The 16870-nt window shown below is 42.6% G+C and overlaps 1 protein-coding gene across 1 annotated transcript in view; it reads right to left on the reverse strand.

The window, feature by feature from the left end:
* Positions 1–950: 950 nt before the first annotated feature.
* HIVEP2 (HIVEP zinc finger 2) overlaps positions 951–16870 on the reverse strand; it is a 103989-nt gene continuing 88069 nt past the window's right edge. Inside the window, exons 6-9 of the mRNA XM_031056255.1 lie at positions 13324–13499; positions 10617–10718; positions 9198–10108; positions 951–2556 (exon numbers count right to left, since the gene is read on the reverse strand). Of these exons, the coding sequence (XP_030912115.1) occupies positions 1738–2556; positions 9198–10108; positions 10617–10718; positions 13324–13499 (2008 nt within the window). The 3' untranslated portion in view covers positions 951–1737. The remainder of the gene's footprint in view (positions 2557–9197; positions 10109–10616; positions 10719–13323; positions 13500–16870) is intronic.

The following is a 16870-nucleotide window of genomic DNA, read 5'->3' on the forward strand; positions in this document are numbered from 1 at the left end:
ATGCATGTAACTGTATATTTATTTCTTTTTAAAGAACACTCCTTAGATGTATTTTCAATATACAAACTTGTTTTCACAGATTTATAATCCACTAAATAGCACAAAATATAATCCAGGTCGTTGGTTTCTTTCATCTGTGCGTGTGCATGCGTGTGTTTGAGTGTGTGTGTGTGTGCGTGCGTGCGTGCAGGCACGCATGCTGCTGGTGGTAGTGGTAACCCACCACACGTGTTCAAACACAAGCCCGGGCTCCTCCTCCCTTCCCTCTGCAGCAAACCCTGCCCAGGTGGAGACCCTACACTGGAAGACTGTGACTTTCTTGCCCATGAAACCCATTTCAGAAGAGGCCAGGGTGGCAGTGCTCTCTGCCTTGCCGGCAGGGCCACACACCTCCATCCACAGGACAGGACGGAACAGGACAGAACGGGAGCCTCCCCCGAAGCTGGCACAGGTATTGCAGTAGGGAGTGGCCAGCTGTGGAGTTCAAGTGCAAGGAAACACCTTTTTCTGCTCTCCAAACTCCTCTCTGACACTCCAGAGCACTTCTCCATGACACCTATGGCCCTTGGTGAGCTCTCAGGAGCAGGGGACTGCCAGGCTCGGCAGGGCGCCGTGTGTCCAGCCAGCAGGCCAGCTCCTCGCCCAGCCCCAAGCGGCCGTAGGGGCCTTGCCACCCTGCTGCTGGAGGCCAGGGAGTGGGTCAGGATGCTGTTGGACTCTGCCCTCTGGCAGTCAGCAGTGCCCCAGCCCGCTCCTGGAAGCACCAGCGCAGCAAACCCTGCCGGTCCCGGTGAGCTACACAGATGGCACCAGTGATGCACATATTTACATGGGGTGGAATGTTTTCCCATAGCTTTTTAAGGAGTATATAGATCAACATGTTCACATAAGACCAAATACTTTTAATATATTTATAACTGTTTTATAAAGCTTTGAAAAAACTCACAATAGCACATTGTTTTACTTTAATGCTTTACGGTACTATCAGTTTAAAATCACAATCAGCACTTAAGTTATAGTCAATCCGGCAAACAAGAGACAAAAAAAATTACAAGAGTTAAGAACTGACTGATACATCTTTTATCTTTTTTTTTTAACTAATGCATAAGTGCAGAATAATATAAGATACTCTAGCTTAAATATCTTGTTTTACAATATACATTTTGTTCTAATTACGCAACAGTAAATCCCATGCTTCACATAGAAAAGCAATCCACAACATTAAGAAAAAAATTTACAATTTATGAAACAAAGTAAATAAATATTAGTATTACAGAATCAGAGCTGTACATAAAAGCTGTTCAGTTTTAATCATATAAAAATATGTTTTAGTGCAACCTCACATATATTGATGCTGTTCTGTTTTACATCATTTAGATCCAAGTGTCCAAAAAAGGAAAGAAATTACATTTATTACAAAGCAGATACACAAATTCTAAAATATGTACAAATTACTGCTAAAAAAATGCTTATAAGAATATAAGCAAAGTAAAGAAAAGGCACAAACATCTGTACAATTTAAAAGTACCAGACCCAATAAGAATTTCAAATTTAGTTTTGGTCAGGCTCATGATGACTTGTTACTTTATCTAATTCTTTTGATATAACAAAAGTATATATAATAGCAAACTACTGTAACTTAGAACAGGCATGCTGTAAATTTGAATACTTTTTCTATCTCTAGAAAAAAAAAAGGTGGGGTAAATGTATGGGGTGAAAGTCTCCATGCATCTCAGATCAATGCGGCTTGCTCTTCTCAGATGACGGATCTTTCCTTTCCTGTGTGCTTGACGGAGGCTCACTCCTGCTGTGAAAGCCCAGCTGCTGGACATCCACAAAGCTCTTGCTGTAAAAGGTGGGATGGGCTGGTGCAGTCTGTGATGTACCAAAACTGTCCTGTTCACCACCATGCAAGTCAGGATGGGTGGCTGAGGCACAGGGCTGGCCCGGCTCAGATCCACTAAAGTGTTTAATGCTAAAATGTGCACTTTCTAAGGGTTTCTGGTGAGGCTCAGAAGGCCTCTGCAGCTGCTCCGCCCCGTGCAGAACGGCTTCTTCTGTGGCGATTCGCAGAGAGGCTATGGCTTTTGTACAAGTCTGTATGTTCTCCTCCTGCTCCCTCTCGGTAGCCACCACACTGTCCTCGGATGTGCTCTGAGCCAGCAACAGCAGCGGCGAGGAGGGGGCGCTGGGGGGAGCAGCGGGGTGCAAGCTGTGCGGAGAGGTACGCTTCTCGTGGGGCTTAGACATGCTGAACGGCTCTTTCGCCAGGGCTTCCGCAGTTCCTCTCTGCTTCTCCTCAGAGACCTCCCTCTGCAGGGCCAGAGTGGACGGAGAATGTAAACCTGAAAGGGCCACGGGGACTGAATGGACCATCTGGATCCCCCCGATAGGCATCATGGGGATAGGTGCTCGGATCTGCTGCTGGGAGTGTAGTGGAAGATGACTGAAGACGTAGTCGCTCGGACATTCGGGGAACAGGCTAGATCTGCGGTGCTCCATGCCTCCTTTTTCTCCATATATGTTGAAATAAGGTGCCTGAGACAACCCCCTCCTCTGTAACCAGAAGAAAAGAAAAGAGATGTCAGCACTGCTACTATCAAAATTCTTGTCTGGCTGCCAAACCACCTATCTGCTTTCCTGTCTAACACAACCTCCCATTCACGAAGCACCTTTCATCCAGACGGATCCCAAAGCATTTGGAAAACTCCACTAATGGCATATCCAAACAACAGAGGAGGTTTTGCTTAGCTCAGCCCTACAGGACTCATGCCTCTGAGGTGAAAGGCAGTGGCTAGTTAAGAGAGTTCAGCAACACAATGCAGCAATTTAGGTCAGGAAGTGGAGGGTATTATATTCAACTGAAACTTTGAACAGAATTTGGGGCAGATAGATTTTCATTCCCCAGGAGAAATTTGGCCAGGAGATCCATCTTACCCTCTCTTTTGGAAAAATATGCTGGTATTTAAATTTTATTGCAGAGAAGTACACGTCTGAACATCCCCTGCTCAGCACCACTGCTTGGTGTAACAGGGAATATCTGACAACATCTATGTATTTACTGCCTTCTGAAAAATCTGCTCTTGAGGGAGCAAGTGCCCACAGAAGGCACTTGCTCCCTGGGAGCTCCACCCAATCCTTGGTGAAAGCAGATGGGTATTTCCATGCAAGATCAAGTGTCTTTGTGTGATGAAGACACAAATTTTTTTAGTCATTGAGACAATGGAGTACCCCTCTGGCTTATCTGCAGTGTAAACAATAAATAATAACAAAAGCACAGGCATCAGCTGTGAGCAGAAGTGATGATTGTGTCCCAGGGAGACTCACCCAATCATAATGTGATTGAGAAGAATGGGGGATTTTGTGACGGCTAATGAAAGCCAATCTCGCAATATTGACATTTTCACTGCCTTCCCATTAGTTCCTGCCTTGAAAGAATAAATAGCTCCACCTCCACTCAGTATTAAATATGCCCTGGGCTTTTGGGTTCCTTTTTATTTTCATTCCTAAGTTTTAAAATTTGTTTGCTATCTGATGATTAAGTATCATTTCTTGCTGACCAGAGGAGTAATGATGACAGAAGTGCAGGATGACATTTTCATAATTATATGTGGGATTTGGCCACACATCTCTCGGGGACTCTCATATGAAATTAAATGAAGGAAAACGCTCATCTCTGCTCTGTAAATTGACCAAACATGGATCAATTGCCCCAGAGCTGTAATGCTACCACAGCCTTGGTGTGGCAGCCCGAGGACTGTGCTGCTAAATGCCAATGCATTGAAGTGGCAGCACTTCACTGCTGGGAAATCCTAGCTCTCAAGGCATTGAGCAACCTCTTGATCCCATCCTAGGGAGCTGGTTTAGGGGGCAATTAAAGATTCAGTTTCTGTGCTACCCAAGGGCTCAATCTCACTGCGCTCAGATGCTTTGTCCTGCTTAATATAAATCAATGTCGAGACAGGAAAGGGTGACCCATAATCATCAGAGTCAAACTTCAGAGATATTATTCAGAGACTAATCTATGTTGGGAATTTTCCTATTCAGAAAGTGAGACACTTGAGTCTCATAAAAGAGAAACTGTCATAAGAAAGCACAGTGACAGCACATTATATTGCTGAATGGGGAAAACTATACAAAATAAACTGCAACTGCCAAGCCACAAGACAGTTCACCTACCCTGTCAATCCTTCCTATCACTAACTTCACCTCTGCACAGCTGCTTGCCCCCTTTTTTATTTTCCATCTTTGGTCTGTCAACCAGTTTCTCAGTCATATTGCCCTTTTGGACGTTTCCTACACCATGACATTTATTACTATTACATCTGATGTGAACTTGGGCTAAGGGAAATTGAGCAAAAAAATGAGTAAAACTCATCAAAGAATAAACCTAGTCACTCACAAACCTCTAATTGAGAAAGACATTGGCGTCATGTTTTACCCTGCCAGAGTTTCATAAGGGAATAGAGCAAGAGTCTGTCCTTGCTGGATAGAGGTGGCTAACATGACAGAAACTGCTGTGTGCCTCAAGATCCGCAGCATCATCCAATATATGTCTTGTATGTCCGATTTTAACACAGACAGTGACAGTGTGTGCATGTCACTGGATACCTTCCAAGCCTGGTCGGGCACAGACTGGCTTATTTTTCTCTAGCCCTGGCAGGTAAGTTTGGAAACAATTAACATAAATGGTTACAATCACTAGTAACTGTTCCTGCCTCTTACTGGGCTTTTATTTCCTTTACCAATATCTAGCATTTTCATTCCTACAAGCAGACACACATATTCACAGAGAAAGACTGCTTCTCTTCAACAAGCATCCCAAAAATCTAAAGACTTTCTGCAGGCGACAGGGCAAGTATTAGATCACAGAGCACAGAGCAGGAAGTCATGGCATCTTTTGCAGTCAGAATGGGCTGCTGCCAGTGCTGCGAGCTGAGCTCTTCTCTTTGTCAGGTGATGGGAATCCAATTTGTTTCCTATTAATTCTCCTTTGTTACAGTTTAGCATATTTCCCTTCAACTCCAGGTAACATATCATTTCCCAAGCAACAGTATTCTGTAGCAGCTCTTCACTAAATGCTCTGACCTGGTCACAAAGCTTGACTGCCACATCACACCCCTGAGCAAAGCCATATCCAGCTTCACAAGTCCCTCAGAATGCCTCAGGGATGAGATAGGGTTTACCCTGTATCTGGTACATCACCCAAATCAGGCTGTGTGAGATTAAGAGGAAGATCACGTTTCAAAGCCAAGCACCCTTCACAGACATCCTCTGGGCAGCCTCAGACCACAGCTTGCAAAAACATGTAGGGTAGAAAACAGTCTCTTTGATTAGCATGTCATAATGTACTTGAGGTTTTTTAAAGTTAAAAACCAGAAAACACTGAACTCTATAGTGAAAATCAGTAACAGCACATTACCAATGTGCCTCCTGAAAGACATGATGCCCAATAAAGTGGCTATAACCCTGTGTGGCCCTCACTTTCAGGATCAGCTCAATTTGCAGCCCAACACAGAATGCACCACAGTAGCCCAGATGCACCAGTGAACCTATTTACAGTTTACCTGGAATTCAGAATTTCCGGCTGTCTGTACAAGAATGCACTTCACTCAAGATGATAAAGTAGTGAGTGTTTGGGAAGTGATTTACTATCCATGTTCAGTGTGATCAAAGGACCTTAAGTCCTATAAACTTTCAAGTGGTCATAGAGGTGCCTAATTCCTTTCAGCCCTTCTGAATATATCAAGACGGGCTTCAGATTTCAAAATGAATGAGATGAGCAACAAGATGGCAGCAGAAGCAAAATCCACTACTGCCTAGAAGCTAAAATAGCTGTGAGAGACAAGTCTATACCACTCACAGCAAGGCACCTTCTTGATCTCGTTGCGTCTATCCTGGGACTGGAAGAAGAGGCAAAGGTTCTGGTCTGCACTAGGAAGGAGCAGGGTGTACTAAGGGTTGGGACAAGCTGAAATGGAGTGAAATGCGCTGGATCCCATATTCACAATGCAAGTGCTGTAAGTTTGGAAGGGAAGGTTGCTTCAGACTAGCCCTGTGTGGGCTCTTTGCAGTCACTTGGATGGCCACTCACAGTTCAAGGGCACCTGCTGCCTTCCTGGTGCACATTTTCAGTTTAATTCCATCTGACAACAATTCAGGTCACTTACTCCAAGACTGAGCTGAAAACGTGAGTCAAAACACAAAAAATGTGACAACAGAGACATATGCCTCATCCAAACTAAAATTATAAAAGAGATTCACTCAGGGCGAACAAATGAAGCCTTCCTATTCCTTCTCTTTCTCTCAGGACTGGCAGAATATGACTTGGAAGAAGAATCTGAGCCCTTTGAAAATGGCATCAGCCTCCTCAGTAAGGAAAGAAACCTCTGCCACTGACAGAAGATCCTGAATGTATTTAGAGAGCGGAAGATATCTGGCATTAATTTTAAAGACGCAAATTTAACTAGTCAAAGCCAAGTGTGACCTCGCATACACTACAGACTTAGGCTACTTTAGAGAGAGTATTCTGTTGCAAGAGTGTACCCTGCTACTGCTTGCCAAAGGAGAAAATAAGTGTGTATTTTCCTGTATTTTTATACAATCTAAAAAAATATTTACTTTCACCATGCTCTTTTCCACTTCCTAAACAAATAATTTTAATTGCTTTCTATGTGGTGCTTTCCATGCCTGAGCACTTTACAAGCCTTTTGCATGAGACCACCAAAGTGCATGGACATTCAACAGGAAGCAAGATGAAGAGCAACTAGACCAGCACTGGCCAAAGAGATAGAGCAAATATATCAATTTCAGTTGAGAAGAAAGAAAACTGGCCTCTTCTGAGAACTGCAGACACTAGAAGCACAAAACTGCTCTTACTGCTGCAAGGACTGGCAACCCAATGCAGCTCTTAAAGTACTTTAAGGATTGTAAACCAGCATGAGCATCACCAAAGCAGCTGCTAATGATGTTCTGGTTTGCTGGATTTCACTACTCTAAAAAGTGAAAAACAACCTTTATTCCTTTTGCTTCTCTGACAGCTTTCATTTATAGCAAACTCAGGTGCTAGTTGTCTTCCCACATGCTGAGTATAATAACCTGTGTTTCACTTAAGCTTGTCTAATGTTTGGCTAAAGTACATTTTCCAGAAAGGCACCAAGAGACAAGGAATGCATCTTTCCTTCCTTGCAGTCATTTTTTGCAATGGGCAATCATCCTCACTTGTCATTTTTTTCATTTAGGTTTGCCTGGGGTCTGCTTCCAGTGATGCCTCCTGTATTCAGGTTGTAGTGACTCTACTGAGGTCTGGCCTTCTCTCTCGAACACCCAACATGCCATCAAATTACTGATCCTTTCTGTAAGACAACTGAACTGATTTTTCATTGTGTTTTTCACTACCACATGCCTGACTCTCCCTCAAAAACAAGATAAGCATTAGAAGTCCATCTGGCATGGTGGACTTTTGAAAAGAAGGAGTGAGAAGTGCTAAGAGAGTCCTTACAATGTGCTAAATGCCTTGCCGGAAGGTGTGCATAATGCATAAGAAAAATATTACAGCAAGAACTGTCAGATGGTCAAGGATTACTGGTTTTGCTAGGATCATTAACGTCTAAATTCTTTACTACAGGATGCCAGTGTGTATCATGTGGGACATGTGGGACTGGGGCACCCTGCACAATGTCAGCTGTAGAATCCCATACGATCCCATTCATTTGATACTAAGACATCATGACTAGTTAGACTGGTCACCCAGTTGTGCTTCCTCGCATAGTCAGGAATGTAGAACTGCTGGTGGGATTTGTATCCTCTCTCAGCTGTGCAGCGATCGCTCCTGTCAGAGTGCAGCAGGGTTTCAGCATGCCCTTTCTCGAGGACCATTTAATCAATCAGTCGCCCTCTCCAGTGCTCTCCCAAACAACTTAGTAGGTCGTGGGGCAATGTCTAAGATGTGGGAGAAGCACCTGTGTTGCTCTCTCCTATAAATATGGCCACTCAAGCTGCAGCTTTCCCTTATACCCCTGAAATGCTGGGAAATCACTTCTGGATCTGCCAGGCTGGCAGCATCTCAGCTCTTTTTGGTCCATCTGGCTCCAAACATCTTTGCCCAGGTGCATCCTTCACTCCCTTCCTGAGAGCAGATAACGCATCAGCCTGACTCTACAGAGAAAATCACACCAGAGCTGAGAAATGCTGACTGTATGAGCTCAGGGTTCAATACTTCTCCTCCACAGAGGAACACTGCAAAGACTACATGGAGAACCAGGAAGACTGGGAATGAGGAAGCAGGTCGAAGAGGCCAGCCAGGAGAAGAGCAAGGAGCTCTGAGGTAACCTGAGACTGTCACAGCTTGCCCAGGTTGAATCCACACACAGGCAGGCAGTGAGAGGGCAGCCACAACAGCAACATGGCAAGGAAAGCATAGTAAATAAATAAGTAAATTCACACCTAGCAAGGCCATTCCTTACATCTGAAGATGTAATCTATTTGTGGAGAGAGTGCTAGGTGAATGCTAGGGCTGGTCAAAAGTGCCAATCAGGCAGTTTCTGAGAGCTGATCTACCAAAAGGGAAGAGCACAGACAGCAGCTGTGCAAATTTTGCATATTTCCACCCAAACGGTTGTGGCACTTTCTGTGGGGCATACAGATGCCTGCTCCTCTCACACAATAATATCCTTTAAATTCCAGCCACAGATCATGATTTCAGTGTGCACTCTGCTTTTCTAAGAGGTTCCATTATCTTAGCATTTTTATTCCATTAAGAAGTATTCAGTGATGGCCACCACACCACAAGAACAGGGCTTTAAGCCTTAATTTTGGCCGGATCTAACCTGAGAGTCCAGGAAGTACAAGATTTATTACTAGTACAGAAGAAAGCCTCACAAACCATGCAAGCTTTCTGGACCATTTGGAGGCAGAAAATGCAAATCAGCCTAATTTCATTGAAGTTCATGGAGCTACTCAGGGTTCTACCAAGTGAACACTTGCCCCTTAGGCTGACTCTAGTGCATTTAAATGAATCAGCATCCTGACTTGGTCTCTGTCTATTCCAAATTTCTTGCATTTGTTCCAGGACTTCCCACCAAGACTCAAAGTTTATGCCTTCTTCTTCTACAAAGCTGCAAAGATTTTTGAAATGCTCAAATTCAGTAAGAGCACAGTTTTCGACAGGAGGAATGAAAATATTCTTCCATACTTACTGAATGTCCCACCGGAATAGATTCAGACTGTAAATATTGACCCATGGACAATGCTGGGTTGTGGTACAAGCCCCTCCGGGGAGACGCCGCTCTAACGGAGGCCATGTATCGCCTCTCTCGCCTGGGAGACAAATCTCTTCGAACAGACACATCTTTCCCTGGTGACATTGGTCTCCTTGGTGACAGGTGACGTCGCGGGGACACGTCCCGTCTTGGTGATAACTCTCTCCTCAGCACAGCCTCTTTCCGTGGGGAAAGGTGCCTCATGGGTGAAATATCTCGTCGGGGTGACAGATGTCTTCTGGGTGACAAATCCCCTTTTGGCATCAAATACCTCTTTGGTGAGTTATCTCTGTAGGGTGAAGAATCATAGCCAGGTGACGATTGTCGACTGGAAGGTGAGAGGTCCCTCGGAGAAGAACTGGGATCCAACGAAAGCGTGCAATCCTCATCCATGCTGCTGGGTATGTCCAATCTGTCTTTATCGGGCTCTGAATCCGTACTCTTGCTCTGGAAAAACTTCTGATATTCTGTCATTTGTGTGTCGTCACAGGAGTCGCTTGGTGTTATAAGCTGAGTAACCTGAATGCTAGGTAAGGTGACCAAGTAACTGATGAGGGAAGAGTGTCCCATGGAAAGGGAGCCCTCTGGGGAAGCCCCCTGCGATGCCCCAGCCGAGTTCACTGACAGAGAGGAGAACCGAGGGGGCTGCGGGCTGGTGCTTCTTGATCTGGTTTTTGGTGTTGAGTCTCCCTGAGTATCATCAAAATCATCCTCATCTTCATCATCATCATCATTGTCGTCGCCGTCCTCACCATCCGATTCCTCTGCGTCAGAAAACTGGTGCTCTGCTGACAGCCCTGCCAGGCTGCTGCTCTTCTCTGCTTCCTGCTGCATGTCCTCCATATTTTCTGAAACAACCACAGCAAGTCCAAATGATTAGCACATATCCCACCTCTCAGGCCACAACCATTTCCCACCCAGCACACTCAATGCCATCGCTGGATGCTCCTCATCTGGGATGGCTGCAAAAAGCCATTCCTCATCAATTAAAACCATATTTTTTTCAAAATAATGCCTAAAATTCTATACTTGAAGTATGGAAGCAAATTCATCCTATACTACCTTGCAACTTCACTATTGGGAACCTTGTATGAGACAGATGACAACAAGCCATACTTTTATTTCTAGTGCTTCTTCATGTAAAAAAGTATAATCCAGATAACTAGATAGGATTTTTTTTTACTTACTGTTTATTAAAATGTTAACTTTCAATTAAAAAATTCCCCAAATACCTGTACTATTTTTTCCCATGCCCATCACTGTGCTAAAGTGCAGTGAGTCATTTACAGACTCCATACTTTCCATACTTTTGTTGGAACGAGGCCATTCCAACTAAATTAAATCATTTTGACATACCTGCTTCTTCAGTTTCAGCATCATCTACAGATGTCATTGATACTCCAAGCTCCAAGCATTTTTTCATGTGTGCTTTAGACTTCATATGTTTTGTCAGATTTCCTGTGGATCAGAGATTAATATAATTAATGGACAACAACAAAGATCACTCTTCAAGAAAGGTTTTGGTGTATCTTAACTCCATTATGCTGCAGGTAATGGTGTTTAGTTTTAGAAAACACCACAACAGACAGGGCTGACTCATCAAGACCACTGGCCTCAGAGCCTGTTTTAATGAGAGTCGGTTTTTATATAGAAAATAAAAAAATTAAATACACTCAGGGCCTGAGATGTACATAGGCATCTCTCCAATTTTCCACATGATATTTAGGCACCCCTACAAAACCCACTTTTGGATGTTATCTGTTCCTGGACTCACTGTTAATAATATGTACAGATTGCCTAGACATTGAAGTAAGTCCACAGCACAGTAGCCATTCAGGGCTCATGCTCCCATTTACACAGTAGCACTTTCCAGGTAAGGGCTCTCCCATTTACTTCGCACACGGTTTCCAAATGCTCCATGTATTTGAAGCATTTGGAGGCAAAAGTACCCCACGAAAAAAAAAACAAGACAGTTATAGAAGAATTTTCTATGCAAATTTACCATCTAGCTGCAGTCTCTGAACTGAGAGGAGCTGCGCTTACAGCACCCACCTGGGATGGGGAAAATTCAGGTTCAGCTCCCAGATTTAGAGTACGGATCTAAACCAGACACAGCAGAGATTTGAAAGCAAATCTCCCATTCCCCTGAGGGAGCAATCTAACACTAGACTATTGACTTTCTGGAGCGCTTGTCTTGGTCTGTTTTTTCATAGATTAAAAAACTGGGTTGAGATTGGCCCCAAGAGACATTTCATGACAAAGAATCTTAAGCACAAAGCACAAGCTGGAGAATATCGCTCTAATCCATTTGCCACTTCAGCCTCATTTGCAACACCCAAAAGGGAAAGCATGGCACAAGCAAACCCAACCCACTACCAAGTCATGGTGTTTCTTAGCTCAAGGAAAGCCCTCTAGAAATGCATTTATGCTGCTTCTAGGACCCCAACCAGCATCTCCAGACGGTGTTATGGTACATGCCATCTGGGGTCAGGAACACTGCACTCCTCTGCTGAATAGCGCAGGTGTGCTTAGAAACTCACAACGCTCTTCTTCTCTGCCTTTCAGCTCCAGCTAGTTTGAATAATTCCCTTCTCACTAGGAGTTTCTTCAGTCTGTGCACTGCATGAAAAATTTAACCTGGCCATTTATGCTTCTGGATGGCTAAATGCTCGGAAAAACTAAAAACCTAAGTACTTCTGAAAGTTTGTCCTCTACTGCTCTCAGCAAAGTAGCAACAGTAGTTATGAGGCTGACAACTGCTTATAATCAGTAATGCACCAGTTAAACACTTGTACTTCAAAGGCTAACCTAGTCTCTTGCTACTCGTGCCCCTTCTGTGCAATAGCAAACCACCTCATCCATGTTTCTCCTTCTTTGTCAGAAATGCCAGCCACAGCAAGCAATTTCTCTTTTTTTTTTTTTTTCCCATGCCACCTCTTCTTCCTGGAATGTCCTCTCTGAACACAGCTATAAAACCACAATCCTGTCATGTACTTCAAGTCCCTACTCAAGACCCATTCCTCCAGCAATGTCAAATGTAAGCAATGATATGAGAGCAGCTCACTAGATGGTCTACTGGGACTACAAACAAGCAGCTCCTTGTCTTTGTCTCTACATGCCCATGAATGTTCCCATCTTAAATTAGGCTGATGGGTCTACTACCATCCATCAGCTGTTCCCATCTTTGGCACAGAAAGAACTGATGGAGTCATGGAAACTATTACAATTCTTAATCTTCAAAACAGCCATGAAACTGCACGGGGATCTTGGGAGAAATTTCCTTCAGCATCCTATCTCCCCCTTTGAGTTAAGTTTCACTGCACTGGGACTAGAATCCATTCTTTTGTCTGCCAAAGGGAAGCTAAGAAACTGAGAATGTAAGGCTCATTTAGGCTGTGCTACAAAGAAATGATACCAAGGAAAGGATTTTTTTTTTCAAGGAGATGGTTGCATCACGAATCCGAATTCCAAAGAATACCATTATCTGTGGCCACAGGGTGACAAATGGAAGCTTTTTTTCTGTGCTGATAAATACATGTGAACAGAAGCTATCAGATCTCTATTCATAATTAATGCCACAGTGGATGGACTGGCCCATCTAGGAGGCATATATTATTTATAAAATTGAAACTGACCCACTGTAAAGCCTGTGAAGGCATGTATTCCTCAGCAGCTGATGCTCTGCTTCTACATTATGTCGTAAGAAATATGGTCTCCTGGTAGCATTTAAGTGTTGCTGCAATTAAAATCTGCACCATGCAACAATGTTGGCAAAATATTATTTTTCAGGGTGGTTCTTATGCTACTACATTTTCTCCGCAGACAGAAGGACCATCCAAGAGCCTCTAGATCTTAATGAAGCTATCCAAGGAGTCTCAGAGTCTTACAAAATCCCCAGATTACTTGAACAGAAGAGAACAAACTCTCTTATAGAGTCCTTCATATATAAACACAACAATTTTATTCTGAAGAAAATACTCTCCTTGATTGCAATGGGTGATTGGATCCCAGAGGGCAAAATAGCTCCAGAAGTGGCAAGAGCTCAACTACAAAGATCAAGTACCTTTAGTTTTGAAGGCAAAATTGCACAGCTTGCATACATAAGGCCGGACATCAGTGTGAGTGCGGATATGTTTTTTGAGCATGCTTGGCTTTTTACAGCGAATGCCACATTCTTCACAAATGTATTTTCCTCGGCCACGACCTCTGACATAGACATAATCCTCATTTGATTTATACCTGTTGGAAGAGAGCAAGTATTTAAGTCATACAGATTTTAGGTCTGATACATGTACAAACATCACTTCTATGCATCTGATCCTCATAATCAATGCAAACTCACAGAAGTCCAAAGGAACTACTGAATTTTCAGTATTGAACTCATAAAGTATTCGGCTTTCAGAGAATGTACTGGTCCCAATGTATTTAAACAACATGAAACCAACAGGTTGCAGTATGAGAACAGTATAAACACCTTGTCAGGAAACCAGTGAAGAACCATTCCTATAGACACAACTCCAAATATAAGCCTATAGGTTGGATTTCAGCTCACTGTAGTCCTGCACAGCACAGACATTTACCACCACTGGAAACAGCATCATTTTGCAGCATGGTTCATTTAACTATTTTAGTGTATTTATCCCTTGGGATCAGATAAATCACATCCTGGAAATGCCCGTTTCTTCCCATTAAGCATAAAGGGAACATGGATAACACATAAGGAAGGATATATTCATTCACATTACACATGCCTGACATTCCCAAAGATAAGCTGCTCCCCAAAGAGACATAGAGTTGATTTCACTCAGGTATGTGATGCTTTAGAAATAAAATGGTCAAACACAGATACTTTGAAGTAAGCTATTGCTGAAATTTTTCTTATCACGGCATAGAACTGACACACAGACATAAGGTTTCTATTTTTTTTTTTGCTGATCACACAGTGTGTAGTTAGAAAATAAATAAGATATGAAAATATATGTAAAGTTGTACACTGCCTTTATTCTCATGCTAAATTGTTAATACTGAAATCTAAAGGAGTCTAGGGAATCTACTCAGGCTGTTCTGAGGTTTGAAGACTGCATTCCTTTAGGGAAGAATTCCATCCTCATTCATTCAAAGTAAAATCCAGGAAGTGCAAGAACTGAGAAATAATATTTCTTCTGCCCTCTGTCTTCCATTGCCCTTATCCTAAGCTGCACAAAGTACTTTCAGTCATTCTGTGGATGCAGAACCCACAAAATATCGTTGGTACTGACAGTCAGTACTTCAAATAAAAAAGGCACTGTGTGAAAGATTCTGTTAATGTGATGATAACTCTACAGGAAAAAAGTGGCAATTTTTGGGTTACAGAGCTGGAACATTTTTCAAGTGTGCTGTTCTTAGATGAACACTTTCCCATATGTTTAGCTATATCATGGGCAATATAAATTCTGAAGTTAATATTTTAGAAAAACAGTGTCCTGTTCTCAAGTCCATCTTCTTATCTTTTAAACGAATTAGCTCCTCTTTCAAATACAGATGCCTAAATTCAGGATTTTTTCATCTCATTTCCAACAAAGTTGTACCTCTCCCATATCCTTCATTGACCCTGGCAGCATGGACAAAACTGAAATAATCTAATGTAATGTAATATTTAGTCATATCTCTAGCAGGTTTTCTGTACAGTATTTTTGGGATCTTGGCTGCCCCATTTCCCAGGTTCTCCTTCATATGCACATGCCAATGACTGCTAGTCATCACTCTATCCACTGCTTCATCAACTTCCTCCAAGCTTTCTCCCACAGACAAAAAAAGCCCATTATTATTTGAAATACTGCTATTTTATCTTCTCTTCATCTCTCCTTACAGTCTGATTTTGCTGGGATGGAGTCTACTGTACCACCCTTGATTGATACTGGTAAGATAAATGCTGTGCTATTACATGTGCTTTTCTCTTGCTCCAGCTCTGCTCTTCTTCTGCTTGACCTCATTCCACTGGCTTCTGTCACCTGTCAGATCCCATTGGACACAAAGACAATGATAAAATATGTGTCTCTTCATCATTCATATAGATGGTTTTTGGCCACAACTGACCTTGACTCTTTAAGTATGCTTCATCATAACAATGACTGTAAGAGAAATTACACACACAAACTTGACATTTAAAGAAGGGCTGGTGCAAAAACTAAAAGACCAGAAGTCAGAGTTATGGTGATTACCTTTTAGACCTCAGGAATATTTGATCTTACTGCTAACTTATGCCTCTCTCAAAGCTTTGAGTAATTTCCCCCTTCCTAATATGTTATGTCCATATAAGGACTTGGGCCACTGCTGCTCTGAGTTTGACTAGGATGGGACTCTTGAGTTAAAAGCATTAACAAGTCTCACAGTCCTGCAATTTCTATTCAAAATGTTATTTTATTTGGGTTCTTCAATTAGAGTCTATTAATGGTAGATATGAAAGTACAAACATAAGCAAACTCTGAATTCTTGTTGTCAGCTGATAATGTCATTAAACTAAGAGTCAGATGAGCAGGCATGCTTGTCCTGTCCCTTCTTTCTTTGCACACCATTAGTAACTAACTGCACTGCAGCAAGGATTGAACTTGAAATTACTGCTTTTCTTTGAGACATACTGCTTCATATCCCATCAGTCACATCTGCAGTCAGATGATGGAAAGCAGATTTTGTATTTCAGATAATTTCACTTGAATCAAGCCACCTGCCAGTGGTAACAATGCAGTGTTTAGTTTCTTCCTTCCAAACTCCCTCTGCTATGATGCTTACAAAATGCTCTTGATGGGCTTTCTGCGGTGAGGTGATGATGTGCTGTGACATCTGGTGGTACTGGCTGACATTTGGACTTGGTCTTAGAGGTGTCTTCTAATGTAACAACTCTATGATTCTATGATGTACTTTTTGCCTCAATTCTGATTCTGCTCCTTCAGCTTCTCACTCATCCCCAGCCCCAGCTATCTGCTTTTTGCCCAGCTGCCATATGAATGCTCCACCCCACTGGCACAAGGCAGCTGCAGAGCTCCACTTGCTGCCAGGTGGACAGGCTTCCACACAAACCAAAAGCAGAAAACCACAGATCTTTCTCAGCTAATTACCTTCTTCACACCTATGAAACAAAACCAATCACAAAGCCTACGGAAACCCATTCCCCAAGAAAACTGAAAACCAAAATGAAAATATCCTGCTAAAACAATGTATCAGGACTATCCATGCTTGTCTATCCAGGAGAGAAAATGTGACATGAAGACAACAGACATTTGCTATATAGTTCATTGCACTATGTGCTGAGAGGAGATGAAGGTGTGCTTGAAGAGAGAAGAACAAAATAGCTCAACAAACAGCCAAGAAGAAGCAAGCATAGAAAGCCACCCACGTCAAAAACTAGCTTTAAGCAATAGACAATAGCTAGCTTTAAGTGTGATAGACAATAACTTGAAGAGAAAGAAAAATTCAATAACCAGGACAGAAAGCAGTGCTAGACATGATATCTAAGGTATACTACAGCAATTTAAAAAATAGCCAAATGAATGTCAAGAATGGAAAGAATTAATCTGTTCTTCCACAAATAATTCTTGTAAAAATTACAATGAAGTTATGACGCATGAGGAAAG

This window comes from Geospiza fortis, unplaced genomic scaffold, assembly GCF_000277835.1.
Source record: "Geospiza fortis unplaced genomic scaffold, GeoFor_1.0 scaffold162, whole genome shotgun sequence".
NCBI lineage: Eukaryota > Metazoa > Chordata > Aves > Passeriformes > Thraupidae > Geospiza > Geospiza fortis.